General features: G+C 44.0%; 1 protein-coding gene across 1 annotated transcript in view; it reads right to left on the bottom strand.

The window, feature by feature from the left end:
• Nucleotides 1-19,355, bottom strand: part of FRAS1 (Fraser extracellular matrix complex subunit 1) — a 447,420-nt gene that overhangs the window by 403,165 nt on the left and 24,900 nt on the right. Inside the window, exon 2 of the mRNA XM_060687010.2 lies at nt 13,653-13,684. Coding sequence (XP_060542993.2) covers nt 13,653-13,684 — 32 coding nt within the window. The remainder of the gene's footprint in view (nt 1-13,652; nt 13,685-19,355) is intronic.

The following is a 19,355-nucleotide window of genomic DNA, read 5'->3' as shown; positions in this document are numbered from 1 at the left end:
TACGATGTGTCATTCATTCTTGCCATGGGTTTGATGTGTATAGAAATCCTGCAGTGAATTAATTAGAGAAGACATCAACTGTTGGTTTCTAGAAGACATTACAGTTCTCCAAACTGCTTGGCGTTGAGGGGCTGTCACAGAGAAGAGGGTGTCAACCTATTCTCCAAAGCACCTGAGGGCAAGACGAGAAGCAATGGGTGGAAACCCATCGAAGAGAGATCCAACATAGAACTCAGGAGAAATTTCCTGACCATGAGAGGACAATTAATCAGTGGAATGGCTTGCCTTCAGAAGTTATGGGTCCTCCATCACTGGAGGTCTATGGGGATTCTCACTCATCCAGGTCATATTGTCACCGCTACCGGCTCGGCAGAACCGGGCCGAACCGGGAGGAACCCACCACTGGTCTGTTTGAATGAGTGAATCATGTGACTGCAGGGAGGAAGGTGCTCCAGTTCACCTCATGAATGAATCTGCTTGTTTCTAGGGGGAGGGGAGAGTGGCTGTTTGATTGAGTGTACGTGGGAAGTCTTGTTAGCTGTGTGCGTGGGAAAAACCGGTTAGATGGTGTCCATCAGACTTGGAAGGCAACTCATGTAGGAGAAGGTCTTCTACTTGGCCAGGGGGTTGGATTAGAAGACCTCCTGGCCCCCTGCAATTCTGTCATTTTGTATTATTCTGTAAATTCTTTGTTATTTTTCATTTTAAATCCAAAATGCACTCAGAGACTTAAGGTAGCTTGTGTAACCCTCAAGTTTTCCCAAACGTCTCTGTGATCAGTCGAGTAAATCGTCACTATTGCCCTAATTCTGGAGCAAGCCAGGCAATTATACTTTTCTTTCTTTCTTTCTTTCTTTCTTTCTTTCTTTCTTTCTTTCTTTCTTTCTTTCTTTCTTTCTTTCTTTCTTTCTTTCTTTCTTTCTTTCTTTCTTTCTTTCTTTCCTTCCTTCCTTCCTTCCTTCCTTCCTTCCTTCCTTCCTTCCTTCCTTCCTTCTTTCTTTCTTTCTTTCTTTTCTTTCTTTCTCATCCGACCAACCATTTCCACCAACATTTAACATTTCCGGGCCTATAGAAATCCCTGCCCTGTTATTTCTTCAGGGACCTCTATAATTTCTTCTCTAACATTCGTTAATTTTTGTAAGAATCTTGACTTATTCTGATCCCGGTGTTATCCTAGGAAACCGATGTGCCAGGTGTGACGTTCGTTTCAGAAAATTCAGTGAAATTCTCTTTTCTAGCGGTGCGCCCATGGCTACCCACCCACAACCGCGGGGAAAAGAAAGATGGATGGGGCAGAAGGAAGGAAAGATGGTGGAACAGAAAAATGCAGCTGAGATGCTGATTAGGACCACAAGCAGTCCTCAACATACGACTGTAATGGAGCCTGCCGATGATGGCTGTAGAGTGTGACAGTCGTAAAACCGTTTTATTAACTGTTGAGCCACGGTGGCGCTGTGGTTAGAGTGCGGTACTGCAGGCTACTTCTGATGACTGCCAGCTGCCTGCAATTTGGCAGTTCGATTCTCACCAGGCTCAAGGTTGACTCAGCTTTCCATCCTTCCGAGGCGGGTAAAATGAGGACCCAAAATTGTTGGGGGCAATAGGCTGATTCTGTAAACCGCTTTGAAAGGGCTGGAAAGCACCAGAAAGCGGTATATAAGTCTAAATGCTATTGTTGTTGCTATTATGTTTTCTGTGGGTGGTCATTAAGCAAATGCAGCATTCATAAAAGCAAACGCAGTGGTCATTAAAAGAAGCGACGGTTTGCTATGAGCCCGGTTTTGCCAAAAACTGGAAGGGCTGGTTTTCGGCAATACAGTTAGTCCTTGACTTACAACATTTCATTTAGTGACCATTCAATGTTACAACAGCACTGAAAAAAGTGACTTACGACCGTTTTACACAGTTACAACCTTTGAAGCATCCCCATGTTCACGTGATCAAAATTTGGGCACTTGGCAACTGACTCATATTTATGACGGTGGCAGTGTCCCGGGATCATGTGACCCCCTTTTGCCACCTTCTGACCAGCAAAGTCAAATGGGGATTCACTTAACAACCATGTTACCAACTTAACAACAGTGGCAAGAAAGGTCGTAAAATGGGGCAAAACTCACTTAACAAATGTCTCATTTTGCAAAGAAATTTCAGGCTCAAATGGTGGTCGTAAGTCGAGGACTACCTAGAGAGAGATTTGGAGCTGTTCAGCTGAGTTGTAACCTTCTTCTAACATTGATTTTTTTTCCCCCTTCTGTGACTTGCTATTTGAGCTTTTTAGCCGTTTTGTTTCTTTTTATCTCTAACGCGAGGGAGTCTTAAACGAGCTCATAGAAAATTTGGCCATTCACCAACAACAGTAGTGTCACTCAAACAGCCCACGAGTTACAACTATTATTGATCCAAAAATCCCTTTCATGGCCACAGTAAGCTGCTTGCTTCTGTCCTCCTGGGCCAATTTAGGGAATCTGGAGCCATCATTACAGGCAAAACAGCTCGGGGAAACTCAGTGGATGCACATTGCTAACTTTTCCCAACGAGCCATTGTTCAAAGCCAAATGGGCTCATTTGGGGTACGACAATGCAGAAAGCAAACAGCTACGAGTATCTAGTTTAGCCAGGGGTGAAATTCAGCAGGTTTTGACAGGTTCTGGAGAACCGGTAGCGGAAATTTTGAGTAGTTCAGAGAACCGGCAAATGCCACCTCTGGCTGGCCCCAGAGTGGGATGGGAATGGGCATTTTGCAGTATCCTTCCCCTGGAGTGGGGTGGGAATGGAGATTTTGCAATATCCTTCCCCCAGGAGTGGGGAGGGAATGGGCATTTTGCAGTATCCTTCCCCTGGAGTGGGGTAGGAATGGAGATTTTGCAGTATCCTTCCCCTGCCACGCCCACCAAGCCCACCAAGCCACGCCCACAGAACCAGTAGTAAAAAAATTTGAATTCCACCACTGATTGTTTAGCTCTGAAAACCCACAAGAATCTTGGATTCTTGCAGATCAGGAGATGGCAAGAAAATTAAGAAATAATTGTCCCAAGAGTGCTTTTTTCAAGAGGCAACTGGACTTTCTTTGTTTTTCCTTGAAGACATTTCATTTCTCATCCAAGAAGCTTCTTCAGTTCTGACTGAATGGGGGAGAATTCTGAGGAATTCTGGGAGTTGAAGTCCACACATCCTAAAGTTGCTGAGGTTGAGAAACACTGCTGACTGAGGAATTCTGGGAGTTGAAGTCCACACATCCTAAAGTTGCTGAGATTAAGAAACACTACTGGCTGGGGAATTCTGGGAGTTGAAGTCCACACATCTTAAAATTACTGCGGCTGAGAAACACTGCTGGTTGAAGAATTCTGGGAGTTGAAGTCCACACATCCTAAAGTTGCTGAGGCCAAGAAACACTGCTGACTGAGGAATTCTGGGAGTTGAAGTCCACACATCCTAAAGTTGCTGAGATTAAGAAACACTGCTGACTGAGGAATTCTGGGAGTTGAAGTCCACACATCCTAAAGTTGATGAGATTAAGAAACGCTACTGGCTGGGGAATTCTGGGAGTTGAAGTCCACACATCTTAAAATTACTGAGGCCAAGAAACACTGCTGACTGAGGAATTCTGGGAGTTGAAGTCCACACATCTTAAAATTACTGAGGCTGAGAAACATTGTTGGTTGAGGGATTCTGGGAGCTGGTCCAGATATCTTAAAGTTGTTGAGGTAGAAAAAAACCCTGGTTTAGGATGACGACAACCAGGTTTTCTCATTCTCGCTCCCAACATCTTTCCCACAATAAAACAGAAGCTTTTTTTGGCAATTTGCCCTAAAGTTCCCCCTTTTGGCATCCAACAGTCCAACCACATGTAAAAACCTGATTTTTGCCTGGTGCACTAATTGTTTGCAATCAGTGCTTGTATTAGCTGGTTGTTTATTTATTGCTTCATTTAAGAAATTTCCACACCGTTCTTCATTTAAAAAAAAAAAAAGCAGCCCCAAGGAAAGATATAACTGTGCAAAAATTAAAAATACGACCCCGATAAAGCTGTAGCGTGCAGCAATTAAAAAGCAGCCGTTTATAATAATGGGGACAGATAGATCATATTTAAAAAGCCTCAGCAAATATCAAAAGGGGCTTTCCCCCGTGCCCACAGTATCTTTATTTTTTATTTATTTTTTTCAAATCTTGAGTCTTTATATGCTTCCCTGGTGGAATTAATAAAGTTAATAAAAATAAAAACCAGCTATCTAGTTTTTAATACTGGTCACAGGATCTCACATTTCCAGAGAATTTTAGCTTAAAGGGGTATTTCTCAACCTCAGCAAATTTAACGTGTGTGACGTCAACTCCCAGAATTCCCTAGCCGGCAGGGGGGGTTAGGGAATTCTGGGAGTTGAAGTCCACGCATCTTAAAATTGCTGAGGTAAAACACTGCTTTAGAGAATAAATGTATCTGTTTAGAATCTACTCAATTAGCCCAACAATCCTTTACTTTTTTTTGTAAGCTTTCCTTCTTCTCTATATAGCAACTGTTATTGTGGCCGGCCAGCAGAGCTGGCAGCAGAGTCGGGCAATGAGGAGGTTGGGGAGGAACATGGGCCAGTCCTGGGGGCTGAGGAAAGCTCGGACGAGGGATCTGCGTCAGAGGCAGAGAGGGAGGTAGACAGCAGCGAGACAGAGGAACAGCCAGGGCCTGTTCCCAGTGTGCGCATGCGCAGAGCTGCCAGAAGATAAGAACAACACAGAAAGCAAGGTCGACTTGGGAGTAAAACCACACCTTGGAGATGATTGGTCCCTCCCATAGGAAACAAAAGAGGAGCGAACGGGGAGTGGGCTTTTGCAAGAAACAATTCGTTCGCTTGGTCGTTTCAAGAGTGGAAAGTTCTGTTCGTGACTCTAAGAGACTCTGTGCCAAGTTTTGCCTTGTACTGCGGTTGGAAACAAGTTACATGACAGCTTGCCAAGTGAGATAAGGATAAATATTCCTTTGAAAAACTCTTTCGACAAGCCTTGCTGACTGTGAATGAAAGTAATTCACAGTCATGTAAATAAAAGAGGTTTTGCCGGGATCCATACCAGCTTCCTGCTTTTTAAGGGAGCCTAAGTCAGAACAACTGTATGGCGGTATTTAGAATATTTCAACAATTCTAATATTTAGACTGGATGAAGGTGAACGAGCTCTAATTAGATCTGTAAAAGATGGATAAAGCAATGGTCAGTAAGAAACCAGGATCTGGGCCTTGAGTTTACAAGTAGTCCTCAATTTACAACTGTTGGTTTAATGACAGGTCAAAAATACGAGACTTCAGAAAAAGTGACTTACAACCCATCCTCAAAACTATGGCCATTGCACCACTCCAGAGATCATGTGTGTTGTGGTCTGCCAGCAGCCTGCAGAGCTGGCAGCGGAGTCGGACAGTGAGGAGGCTGAGGAAGAACATGGGCCAATCCTGGAGTCTGGGGAAGGCTCAGACGAGGGCTCTGCGTCGGAGGCAGAGATGGGGCCAGGACCATCTGGGAGTGATGCGCGGACTCCGGAGCATCCAGAGTCGGACAGCAGAGAGGCAGAGGAACAGGAGGAGCCTGTTTCTAGTGCGCACATGCTCAGAGCTGCCAGAAGGCACAAACAGTTAAAGCAAAAGGGACAACTCGGGAGTAAGGCCTGGAGATGATTGGCTCCTCCCATAAGGCTTAAAAGAAGAACAAAGGCACACGGGCCATTTGCAGGAAAGCAACATTGTTAATTCTGTTCCCAGTCGGCATCTTTGTTTGATTCTGGACTCTGTGTGGCTTTGCCAAGTAGGTCTTTTGCAGTGTGTCAAAGGAAATAAAGGTTGGTATTATCCCGAAGAACTTCTCCTGAAGGACTTTTTGCAACTAATTGGGACTCGGCTGTGAATGAAAGTAATTCACAGCTGTTGCAATAAAAGATGTTTTTGGGACTACTCGTGTGTTTTAATGACTCAGGAAGCCTAGGTCACAACAACGTGATCACAATTCGGACACTTGGCAATAGACTTCCATTTACAATAAAGGTAGTCCTCGATTTACAACAGTTCATTTAGCGACCGTTCAAAGTTACAAAAGCCCTGAAAAAAGTTATTTATGACCATTTTTCACACTTACGACTATTACAGCACCTCCATGGTCACATGAGCAAAATTCAGATGTTTGGCAACTGACTCATATTTATGACGGTTGCAGTGTCCCAAGTTCACGTGATTCCTTTTGCGACCTTCTGACAAGCAAAGTCAACAGGAAGCCAGATTCACTTAACAACCGTGTCAGTAAGTTAGTAACTGGAGTGATTCACTTAACAACGGTGGGAAGAAAGGTTTTTAAATGGGGGAAAAATTCACTGAACAACTGTCTCTTTTAGCAACAGGAATGTTGAGCTCAATTGTATTTATAAGTTGAGGATTAGCTGTATTAAAGGATCTCACAGAGATGGGTGGGGTTGGTGGAACAGACTTCGAAGATCTATGTTCTCTTTGGGCAGATAATTATGGATAAACCATGGACCAGTGATTGGATTTGATGTAAGGTACGATTCTACCTTCCATCTATTCCTTCAAGTCCAGTGTCATCCTCGGAGCCATTAGTACTCTATCATTAAGCGGAGACCCAGGCAATCAATCACAAGGACTGAATATCCTGGTGAGGAAATGCTTGGTAGCACCTGTCCCTATGAAAGTGATTTCTTTGTTGTTCACCAAACTTAATAAACTGGAGAAAACAAGGAAGGGATCAGGACTTATCAGCCACACTTCAGCAGGCGGTGGTGACATCCTGATGTCTCATTTTGGCCCACGTTGAGCTGTGCGATATTGCAAATGCTCCCGAGCCAAAATGTGGAGGAGAGAATTATCTGCCATACAATTTATTAGAGTTGATGGAGCGTAGGCCGATCTCTCAGTAGCCTTTAAAGCACTTACGATGCTCCACAATCTATTTTTAATAGAAACAAATGCATGGAATCCGCCCCAGCGTTCCACCAAGGCATCCGGCCAAGGCAACACGCTGTAAATCAATTTTCTCTCCCTTCCCATAGGGCAGAGTTAAAGGGCCCCGCCGTGTCAAAGTTGGAAGGAGGAAGACAATTTGCGCGCCTAGAGAAGGGTAATCCCAGAACTATTTTAGAATCAAGTACAGGTAGTCCTTGATTTACAACCGTTCGTTTAGTGGCTGTTCAAAGTTACAACGGCACTGAAAAAATGCGACTTATCACCGATTTTTACACTTATGACTGTTGCAGCCTATTCATGGTCAACATTCAGGCACTTGGCAACCGGCTCATATTTACGACGATTCCTGTGTTCCAGGGTCACATGATCCCCTTTTATGACCTTCTGTCAATAGGGAAGCCAGATTCACTTAACAACCGAGTTGCTGACTCAATAACTGCAGAGATTCACTTAACAACCTGCCGAGAAAGATTGTAAAACGGAGCGAAACTCACTTAACAAATGTCTCACGTTGCAACAGAAATTTTGGACTCACTTGTGGTGGTAAATTGAAGACTACCTATGGCAACCAGGAGGTAGCCGCAGGTATTGAGGGGGCCATGTTGATCTAAAAAGAAAAATTCTAACTTATATTTATCAAACTCTTCTGCAGCACTGTTGAGACTAAACTTGGTTTCCCCAGGCATTGCAAAGGATAAACTATGCATTTATTTTTCTTCTGTGATCAATACAACGTTAATGGCTGCTTGCAGCATCCCACAATCACATAACTCTGATTTATGGCATTTTTCGCCAAAAGCCAAAGTTTATCTCCAGTTTCTTTCTTTTCTTTTAAATAAGTTTATTGTTTTATCATAAAGAATAAAATACAGAACAGTAAAACAAACAAAATGCAACACAACAAAAACATACATTCAACCCTAACAACAACAAAAATAGTGTACAAAAAAGGAGGAAAAAGTAGCCAATTAAATTTAATATTTAAGATGTAGGATCCACCCTGGCTGAGTGCTGAAAAAAACAACAACAATAAATTCTCCTCCCCTTTTAAAAATGTATGTATATACGCGTGTGTGTGTGTGTGTGTGTACATATATATACACATACACACACACATATATATACACACATATATATAATACACATACACACACACACACACACACACACACACACATATATATATACATATGCATATATACATACATACCAGTGGTGGGTTGCCCCCGGTTTGGACCGGTTCTATAGAACCGGTAGTAAAACCGGTGGGAGGCTCTGTCCACTGACCCTGACGTCATCAGAAACGATCTACGCATGCGCAGAAGCAAGGCATCACATGCGCGATCCCGTTGCGAACCGGTAGTAAAGGTAAGTAGAACCCACCCGATACATACAAACATACATACATACATGCATACATACATACATACATACATAAATATGTTTTGCTATCAAGGCACACACATATATAATACATACACACACACACATATATACATACATACATACACACACACACACACACACACACACACACACACATATATATATATATATATATATATATATATATATATATATATATATATATATAATCTTTTTCTTTTTTCATAGGCTTTTATGTGCATATTCTTTCTAGCCAGGTTCCACCTATGTAAGCTAAGTTGTTCTTCTAAGTTGTTCTATATATATATATATATATGAAAAAAGAAGAAAAAGCAGTCGACGGGAAAAGTTTGTTTCCAGTTTCTTACAAAAAAAAAAATGACGATTGTGGACAATGGTTTCACTTAACAACCATGGTGTTCACTTAATAACCGTTGGTTTGCTTAACGACTATGACGATTCAATTAACACCTGCAAAAAGTCATTAAAATCAGGACCTGCTTAACAATTGACACAACTTGCGAGCATAATTCTGGCCTTAATTACAGTTGTAAATCAAGAACTACCTATCTCCTGTCAATTATAGAGAAAAAGATTCAATACACAGCAAAGCTTTAGGGAGAGAGGAAACCTTGTTACTCCCTCAAGCAACCCCACTTTAAATTAAGACATGGCCAGTAATGGCCCAGTTTTTCTCAATTGACATGTTTTTTGTTCTGTTTAGGACTAAACCATTCCCTCCAACAGCCGCAAAGCCAGTGAGGTAATTGCACAGAATTCTCCACCTTCCTTTCTATGGTGGAACAGAACACCATATCATGCCCAACTCGTCGCGGCCAACTCACCGTGGGACAATTCAACAAATCTTCTTCTTCTGCCATGTCCGTCATTGGGCGTTGGCGATCCTATTTTTATCAACACGAAAGCCGCACGAAAAAGTGCTGTTGAGTTTTGTCCAAACCAGTCCCTTAGATTTTGAAGCCATGATCAGAACACAAAATACAAGCTGGACGGATACAACCCTCACCCTGTCAAAGACCCTGGAGTACTCATCTCAAATGATCTAAGTGCCAGAGCTGACTGTAACAGCATTGCTAAAAAAGCATTAAGAGTTGTTAACCTAATCTAATCTTGCATAGCTTCTTCTCCGGTAATATTGAACTGCAAACTAGGGCCTACAAAACTTTTGCCAGACCAATTCTTGAATACAGCTCATCTGTCTGGAACCCGCACTGCATATCGGACATTAATACAATCGAACGAGTCCAGGGATATTTCACAAGAAGAGTCCTCCACTCCTCTGCTGGCAACAGAATACCTTATGCCACCAGACTCAAAGTTTTGAGCTTAGAAAGCTTAGAACTTCACCGTCTTCGGTTTGACCTAAGCATAGTACATAAAATCATCTGCTACAATGTCCTACCTGTCAATGACTACTTCAGCTTCAACCAAAACAATACAAGAGCACACAATAGATACAAACTCATGGTAAACCGATCCAAACTAGACTGCAGAAAATACAACTTCAGCAACAGAGTGATCAATGCCTGGAATGCACTACCCAACTCTGTGGTTTCTTCCCCAAAACCCCCAAAACTTTAACCTAAGACTGTCTACTGTTGACCTCACCCCATTCCTAAGAGGTCTGTAAGGGGAGTGCATAAGCGCACCAGCGTGCCTACCGTCCCTGTCCTAATATTTTCTTTTATTCGTATCCTTTTCATGTATTTATAATTATGTTTACACTTGTATCTGTCATAAAATACATGCTTGACGAAAATAAAATAAATTAAATTAAATGATGAAGTTCTTCTTCTGCCTGAACCTCGTTTGCCTTCAATCTTTCCTTGGAGGATTGAGTGAACGATGCCGTATTTTTCCAGGTGTAGCATCACATGTCCGGAAATAGTCTAACTTTCGCTTTTTAATGGTTTTTATTTATTTATTTATTTATTTATTTAAATTTCTATACCGCCCTTCTCCAATAGGACTCAGGGCGGTGCACAGCCTAAGTAAAAACAGAGCATACAAAATTTAAAAACAGTATTAAAATAATTAAATATTTTGGCCGTAATTAAAACAACCCAATTTAAAATCAATTTAAAATTTAGCTCAAGCCAGCCCAGCTAGTTGAAATAAATAAGTTTTCAGGGCCCGACGAAAAATCCGGAGGTCTGTTATTATCCGTAACTCTGGGGGAAGGTTGTTCCAGAGGGTAGGCGCCGTCACAGAGAAGGCTCTCCCCCTGGGGGTCGCCAGCCGACATTGTCTGGCGACAATGATGACAATGATGATTTTCCTTGGCTTTCCCAGGCGGGTTATTACCTCCAAAAGTTAAATTAATTTTGACGGAACTGTGGCCAATTATAATTTTTTTAAAAAGAAAGTCAATCCAGAAATCCAAAGAGTTACAAAAATGTTGATGAAAACATGGTCGCCAATTAAATCATTATGAAACGATTTAATGAATACAGCATGGAATGGCCCTGCAGCGAGTTGACTACGGTGAGCTGGCCGTGACGAATCATCATGGACCCTTTTTATGGACTCCAATTTTCTAGGGATCTTGAAGGGCAGCTAACGCTCAATTTGTGAGGGCAATAAAACATCTTTTTTTCAAATCAAACAATGATAGAAGAAAACCTATGTCGATCACGTATTTTTAAAAGACTGTGCATGTCCTCCCTCTCTCTCTCTCTCTCTCTCTCTCTCTCTCGCTCTCTCTCTCGCTCTCTCTTTCTCACACACACAAGGAGCCTTGGTAGTACAGTGGTTTAATGCACCCTGTAATTAACACAACTGCCTGCAATTTCTGCAGGTTCGAATCTCGCCAAGGCTCAAGGTTGACTCAGCCTTCCATCCTTTCTAAGGTAGGTTAAATGAGGACCCAGTTTGTGGGGGCAATAAGCTGACTTTGTATAAATATACAAAAGTATGAAGGCTATTGCTTAACGCATTGTAAGCCGCCCTGAGTCTCCGGAGAAGGGCGGCATATAAATCAAATTAAAAAAAAAAACACACACACACAGATGAATTTGGAATTCCAATCTGCAGAAGCTGGATTAAATCCATCTTCTGCTTCCCCAGCACAGAATGCCCGAAAAGGTGACCCACATACTGTAAATTTGCACTAACAATAAGAACTCAGCTGGCATTTAATCCACTCCTTGTTATTATCTCCAGGGTGCAGAAATGTTCAAATGTGCCTTTACTCGTTCTTCAAGTACTTTACAGCTTCATTTCCCCAGAGTGGATGCATGATGCATTTTCTTAAGTACTTAGAAGCATGGCCAAACTGACAAAAAAAAAAAAATCACAACTCCTTCTTATTTTTAACGCTCAGCAACAATTTGGACTACCAAAGAAAGCTTTGAAATAATAACTGATGGGGGTCAGCTTGTCTCCTAAAGGATGACCTTTAGGTGAGTCAATCACCCCCAAAGCACAACTATCTGAGAAGTGGAAATTTTAAAAAAAGTTCGGGAAAGTTTTCAAGAGCACAAACTTGACCGGATTCAGATCCAACAGTTCCATGATGTCATAAGGGTTAAAAAACAGTTTGCTGACAATCAGATCTAAAATAACCAATTGACACCTGGCAGGAATTAAAAAAAACAATGTTCTTCCAGAAAGTCATCTTAGGTAGAGAAACTGAACTTCAGAGAATCATAGAGAAGGAATATTCTTGATCAGGGGTGTCAAACTCAATTTCATTGAGGGCCGCATCAGAGTTGTGTTTGATCTTGGCGGGGACGGGGGGGGCGTGGCCAAGGTAGACGTGGCCAGCTCAACATCACTTGTGTCAGGGGCGCCTATGGTGGCCTAAGCACTCTGCCAGAGAAAACGGGCTCCCTAACTCTGTTTTTGGCTGCGACGGCTTCCTGCAACCCTCTGCCAGCGAAAACGGAGCTCAGGAGGGCCGCGGGCTCCGTTTTCGCTGGCAGATGCACCACGGGCCGGTCCTTTGCTGTTTCCAGGCCTGCCCCGCGGACCAGATCTAAGCACCCCATCCAGCCCGCGGGCCTTGAGTTTGACACCTCTGTTCTTGATTATACAGGTACTCCTTGACTTACAACCATTCGTTTAGTGACTGTTTGAAGTTACAAAGGGACTGAAAAAAGTGACTTATGGGCAGTTTTCACACTTACGACCGTTGCAGCATCCCCACGGTCACATGATCAAAATTCAGACGCTTGGCAACTGGCATGTATTCATGACAGTTGCGATGTCCCAGGGTCATGTGATTGCCCATCTGTAACCTTCCCAGCCAGCTTCCAACAACGTAGTCAATAGGGGAAGCCAGATTTGTTTAACAACCGCCCCATTCACTTAACAACTGCAGTGATTCGCTTAACAACCACGGCAAAAAGATCTTAAAATGGTACGCAACTCCCTTAACTTGCTTAGCCATGCAACTTTTGCATTCAGTTGTTGCAAATCAAGGATTACCTGTATGCCATTCCGGACAAAATTAACCCAGTACGGATTCCATTCTGTTCAAAAGGGGGTTTGCTGCTTCTTTTTGTACGTTTTGGCTTGCAATCTAAGTTTAACGCTCTGCCGTTAAATGCAACAAAAGTAAAATTGCAATAAAATCATCTTTGCATCATAATCCCTGCCAGAGGACCCAAGCTAGGTAAAGGTAAAGGTTCCCCTCGTACATATGTGCTAGTCATTCCTGACTCTAGGGAGCGGTGCTCATCTCCATTTCAAAGCCGAAGAGCCAGCGCTGTCCGAAGACGTCTCCGTGGTCATGTGGCCGGCATGACTCAATGCCAAAGGCGCACGGAACGCTGTTCCCTTCCCACCAAAGGTGGTCCCTATTTTTCTACTTGCATTTTTTTACGTGCTTTCGAACTGCTAGGTTGGCAGAAGCTGGGACAAGCAATGGGAGCTCACCCAGTTACGCGGCACTAGGGATTCGAACCGCTGAACTGCCGACCTTTTGATCAACAAGATCAGCGTCTTAGCCACTGAGTCACCGCGTCCCTTACATAAACCCTAACGGAACCCAATTTAAGGGATATCAAAATCAGGGTATCCTGAAAGGAAACTTGCATTGTCCCTCCCCTTCCCCGACCTCGGTCTGCAATTTAGGAATAGCGTTGCCTACCCCAGCACCCTCCCCCCATCTCAGTGATCTTCTCAAAATTGTTGAAAAGGAACATCACAAAAGGACGGATAGAGAGAATCCGTCTGTTATGTGGGCACAACGACATCCAGAAATGGAACCAAGGGTAAAGTTTTTTCCACACAATAAAGCACAGCTAATTTGATTTTAGCAACAACAAGTCACAAATAACATTAAATTTGACCTACCTCAAACGATAAGCCTTGGTAGAAACATGTACCTGTGAAAGAAGAGAAACAAAATTGGGTTAGAAGGCGTAAAATCAACATGTTGAATGAGAAGTACTATATAAAAACTCGGGGAGTTAATGGCCCATCTGACAAGGCAGCCCAATTTGTCACAAACATTTCTACATCTGCTGCGTCTAAAAACAACAAACAAACTGGCACGTCCCCTCAGTTTCACTGTGTCGTTCTTCCTCTACCGGTAGTCCTCAACTTACAACCGTAATAGAGCCTGGTATTCCTGTCATGTCACGACGGACATAAAGTCGAGACACTTGTGTGACTAGAACTGATTTTATGTTCTGCCCCAGCTACAGGTTCCAAGAAGTGTGGCACACACACACAGCTCCAAAAACTCTGTTTAATACAAACAGACCCCTTTCGAAATGCAGGCTTTAACCACAAATGTCCTTATCAGCCTGCTATGAATTACAGAGATTAAACAAAGTCCGACAAGGGTTGGCAATTAGCCCAGAAACCAAGTTGTAACAAAAAACTCACTCTCAAAATGCTCTGTGTAGGACCAAACGTTGTTCCCGGCAACATTTGCCAGTTGTGTGCGAACTTAAATAGGCTAAGGGAGTGGCCAATTAGCCCCAAGCCTTACTCTCGAGGAGACCTCCTCCTGAGGAGCCACTCCTGCCTTTTGACAGCCCTGCGTGCTCGAGCATTGAGAAGAGGCTCCTCCACTTCACTCTCTTCACTTGAAGGAGCCTCTGGAGGTTCTGAAGGCCCTGGCTGAGTCTCTGCCTCTGGCACCACATCCTCTTCAGCCTCCTCGCTGTCTGACTCGAGCGCTGGCTGCACTGGCTGCTGGCGCGACACCTCACCAGCCTCCTCGTCATCGTGATCACCCACAATCCGCTCAGGCTGCTGGCGGGCCACAACATTTTATGATTTTTTTGCAGCAGTCATGAAGCAAACCTTATTGTAAGTTGTGGTTACCTAAGCATACAACCAGTGGTGGGTTTTTACCGGTTCGGCCCGGTTTGGGAGAACCGGTAGCGGAAGCAGCAGAAGGTTCCACCCACTCGCCCGGAACATCATCACGGACGCTCTGCGCATGTGCAGAAGCACCGTTCGGAAGCAAAGCACTCACAGTTCCGAACCGGTAGCGAAAGTAAGTGAAATCCACTACTGCATACAACATTACAACAAGCCGTAAAAGTGAGCTGGTGCCAACAGCTCAAAATACAATCATGTGACCACGGAAGTAGGTGCAGCTGAATTCCAAAGCTGGGTCCCAAGTAGCTTTTGGGGGATTGGGGTTCCATCGTAAGGTCAAATGGTCACTAAGCAATCAGCCATAAGCTGAGGACTACCTGTACTTAAAGTCTTCCTTGAGCCTCAAAGGTGCTTTTTCAAAAGGCAACTGGATGCTTTTTTCCTTCCTTGAGGAAGAAAAATAAGACGTTTCGCTTCTCATCCAAGAAGCTTCATTGGTTCTGGCGGGATGGTGGGGCCTATGGAAGGATTAGTTCTGACAGGATGTATCATATTTCTTTGCAGTCATCTGGTCATTTGCACTCTCTTTGAGAGCTGTTAAGGCCACTTGGGGGTTTATCTGTGTCTTCTGCGTCATCTAAATCAGGATGCAAAGAAAAGCAACTAAAATGATTAGAGGCCTGGAGACTAGAATATATGAATAACGGTTGCGGGATTTGGGTTTGGCTAGTCTAGGGAAAAGAAGGACCGGGGGGACATGATAGCAGTATGTCAGTATTTGAGAGGCTGTCACAAAGAGGAGGGAGTCAACTTATTTTCCAAAGTACCAGCAGGCAAGACAAGAAACAATGGATGGAAACTCCAGTAGTTGTGGGTGCTTCATCACTGGAGGTTTTCAAGAACAGATCAGACAGTCACTTATCTGAAATAGTATAGGGCTGTGATGGCGAACCTGTGGCACGCGGAGCCATATTGGTGGGCATGCGAGCTGAGCTCCAGTGCACCAGCTGATTTTGGGGCCTTCTGGGCCCACCAGAAGTAGGGAAACAGACTGTTTCCTGCCTCCGGAGGGCCTGGGGATGTGTGAGGAAGGCCCTTTTTGCTCTCCCCAGGCTCCAGAACCTTTCTAGGAGCTTTGGGAGGGCGAAAACGGCCTTCCCCACCCCCCCAGAGGCCAAAAAAAGCTCATTTACCAATTTCCGGTGGGACTGGAAGTCAGAAAATGGGCCATTTCCAGCCTCCAGAGGGCCTCCGTGGGAGTGGGGAAGGCCGTTTTCATCCTTCTCAGGCTCCTAGAAAGGCTCTGGAGCCTGGGGAGGGCGAAAAACAGACCTACCGGGCCTATCGTGCCAAAAGCGAGAGGAGCATGGGGGGGGTGTCATGCGCGCATGCACAGGGGTGTAGAATTATGGGTGTGGCATGCGCACGCGCAACACACAAACACCCTGCTCCCCCTGCTTTTGGCACGCGATGGCAAAAAGGTTAGCCATCACTAGTATAGGGTCTCCTAATTGAGAAGGGGGTTGGACAAGCTCTTCAAGGTCCTTCCAGTTCTATTCTGATTGACTGGTTGTGGAATCTCCTTGGAAGAAAGGGCTGTATTGTAGACAGGAGATATGTGGTGTCTTATCCCTCCCCCTCTGTTGAGGGAGGGGTGCTCAGTGTTAACATAAATGACCTTTTTTACCCCTCTTTCAAACCAGTGTCGTCCTCCTCCTCCTGGAAAAAACAGTCCAGTTGCCTTTTGAAAAAGCACCGTTGAGATAACTATGACCTGGATGACTGAGAATCTCCACAGACATTGTTCCTTGAGCCATTCTCAACTACCAAGGCCTTCATAACTATTTCCATGTAATGTTTTTGGCAACAATCTGGCCTTCATTCTGGACATCAAATCCTGGTTTAATTTGCAACTTATAATATTCTGGTGATCTCCCAAGTGCTAGCTGGCTTAGCATTTTAAAATCAACTGGCTAGATCCTTGCAAACCTAGTTTATTATACAGGACATGCATCTGGGTTGCTCCAGACTCTGGAGCTATCTTGAGGATTGGGGCATTTCCTACAACACCAGCTGGTAACCTTTTCATAACTGGATGATGCCATTGGGAGGGATGGAGCTGAAATCTAAAAAATTGTATTGGATTCTTTCTCCTGCTTTTCAGCTACATTTTTTTTTTCAAGCTCTATTGAAACGGATAAAAGAGAATATTTTAAAGAAGAGATCGGACAACCCTTTGTTTGAAATGGTACCAGGTCCCCTGTGTTGTGGTCCATCAGCAGCCTGCAGAGCTGGCAGCGGAGTCAGACAGTGAGGAGGCTGGGGAGGACAATGGGCCAGTCCTGGAGTCAGAGGAAGGCCCGGACAAGGGCTCTGCATCGGAGGCAGAGATGGGGCCAGGGCCATCTGGGAGGGAAGCACGGACTCCGGAGACTCCAGAGGCGGACAGCAGACAGGCAGAGGAACAGGAGGAGCCTGTTCCTAGTGCCCGCATGCGCAGAGCTGCCAGAAGGCAAGAGCAGCTAAAGCAAAAAGGACGACTCAGGAGTAAGGACAGGAGATGATTGGCCCCTCCCATAAGGCTTAAAAGAACAGCAACGGCTCTTGGGTTCTTTGTAGGAAAACAAAGTTGCTACATTTGTTTCTTGTCGGTGTCTCTGTGGGGCTTTGCCAAGAAAAGCCTTTGGCAGGGTGCCAAAGAAGACCAAGGTTTGTGATAAGGCCGAAGGACTTTTTCTGAAGGACTTGTTTTGGAATTAATTTGGACTAAGCCGAGAATGAAGTAATTCTCAGCTGTTTTAATAAAATATGTTTGTTTAGGACTGATTGTGTCTGGTGATAACTACTTGGGCCTAGGCCACAACACCCTACTCATGCAGGGGGTTTGACTAGAAGACCTCCAAGGTCCCCTCCAACTCTTATTATTCTGTAGCCCAGGGTTAAAATGAAGTCCTTGGTGCTCCCTGAGCTTGGTTGTTTTCTTGCAGGCATTTCATTACCCAAATTTAGGTAACGTCATCAATTCAGATCTTTTTTTAGGATTCTACTACATGTACATCACTACACATTTTTTTTGCCCATTGGGGGCATGTGATCAGCGAAGCTAAATTGTCCTTTAGTTCAATTTTGAAATGTTTCTGAATTACTGGTGCACAGGAGAAGTGGCTCATAAAACAAAGGAAGTTCTGCATCATTTTATCCAATTACCAGACCAAAAAATTGCCAGTTCTTGCAATATTGTTGTTCTCCAGGCAAGGGTAGAAGTCTTTATTTTTCCCAATATCGGCTATATATTTTCTCACATAATCAAGACCATTAATAAAATTGATGCCACATATTATGAGCCCTTCATTGCTACAGATCGTGCGTCTTCAGGGTACCTCGTAGGCACTCTTAGATGTTACAGCTTCACTACATCTTCCAAAATTTTACAAGTGAAGGTAAGAGACATCGGGGGTGGCAAGTTAAAAGCAAAGCATCTTTCATGCAGAATAAGTCACATCAGGCATTTTTACCCCCCAAATCACTGTGAGTATCCCTTACTTTTTATTATTTTTATTTTTTGCTACCTATTTCTCAAATATAAGGAGCGGGACAAGAAATCAAACTTCTTGACTTTCAAAAGAATACAAAAATGCTCTTAGAGAGACCAAAACTTCTTTGGTTACTATTGTCCCAAAGGTGCATTTAAAAGATGACATGAATTTTCTTGGGTTTTTTTTTTTCCTTGAAAACATTTTGCTTCTCATCCAAGAAGCTTCTTCAGTTCTGACTGAAAGGTGAGAAATGGAAGGATTTATATTCCTTGCAGTCATCTTGTCCTTAGCTCTCGTTGAGGCCACTTGGGGACGTATCTTTACCCTCAGGATCACGTGAATCATAGTGCAAATGGGTATGGAGCCTTCTTGGGAATGCTAAAAGGATTGTGTTGTTGACAGGAGATAGGTCGGATATGATGTCGTGGCACCATGTATCCGTTAGGATACTTTGCAGCATCTTAGAATCATAGAATCCTAGAACTGGAAGGGCCCACAGAGATCTTTTAGTCCAACCCCCAATGCTATCTCCTTTCAGAAATCCTTTCAGCAGTCCCAAAAAGGTTGCACAAAGGGGTGAAATCCAGCAGGTTCTGGAGAACCAATAGCGGAAATTTTGAGTAGTTCAGAGAACCGGCAAATACCACCTCTGGCTGGCCCCCGAGTGGGGTGAGAATGGAGATTTTGCAATATCCTTCCCCCAGGAGTGGGGTGGCTAGGGGGATTTTGCAGTATCCTTCCCCTGGAGTGGGGATGGAATGGGGATTTTGCAGTATCCTTCCCCTGCCACGCCCACCAAGCCATGCCCATCAAGCCACACCACGCCGACCAAGCCACGTCTACAGATCCGGTATTAAAAAAATTTGGATTTTACCATTGGTTGCACACCCATTTGCACTCTGATTCAGGTGACCCTGAGGGCACAGATAAGTCCCCAAGTGCAGGGGTGAAATCCAGCAGGTTCTGACAGATTCTGGAGAACCAATAGCGGAAATTTTGAGTAGTTCAGAGAACCGGTAGCAGAAATTTTGAGTAGTTCAGAGAACCGGCAAATACCACCTCTGGCTGGCCCCAGGAGTGGGGAGGGAATGGGGATTTTGCAGTATCCTTCCCCTGGAGTAGGATGGGAATGGGGATTTTGTAGTATCCTTCCCCTGCCACGCCCACCAAGCAACACCACGCCCAC

This window comes from Pantherophis guttatus, chromosome 8 (genome assembly GCF_059756535.1).
Source record: "Pantherophis guttatus breed Tessera chromosome 8, ASM5975653v1, whole genome shotgun sequence".
In the NCBI taxonomy this organism is placed as follows: domain Eukaryota; kingdom Metazoa; phylum Chordata; class Lepidosauria; order Squamata; family Colubridae; genus Pantherophis; species Pantherophis guttatus.
Note: the sequence above shows the minus strand (reverse complement) of the source record. Positions and strands in the feature narration are given on the sequence as shown.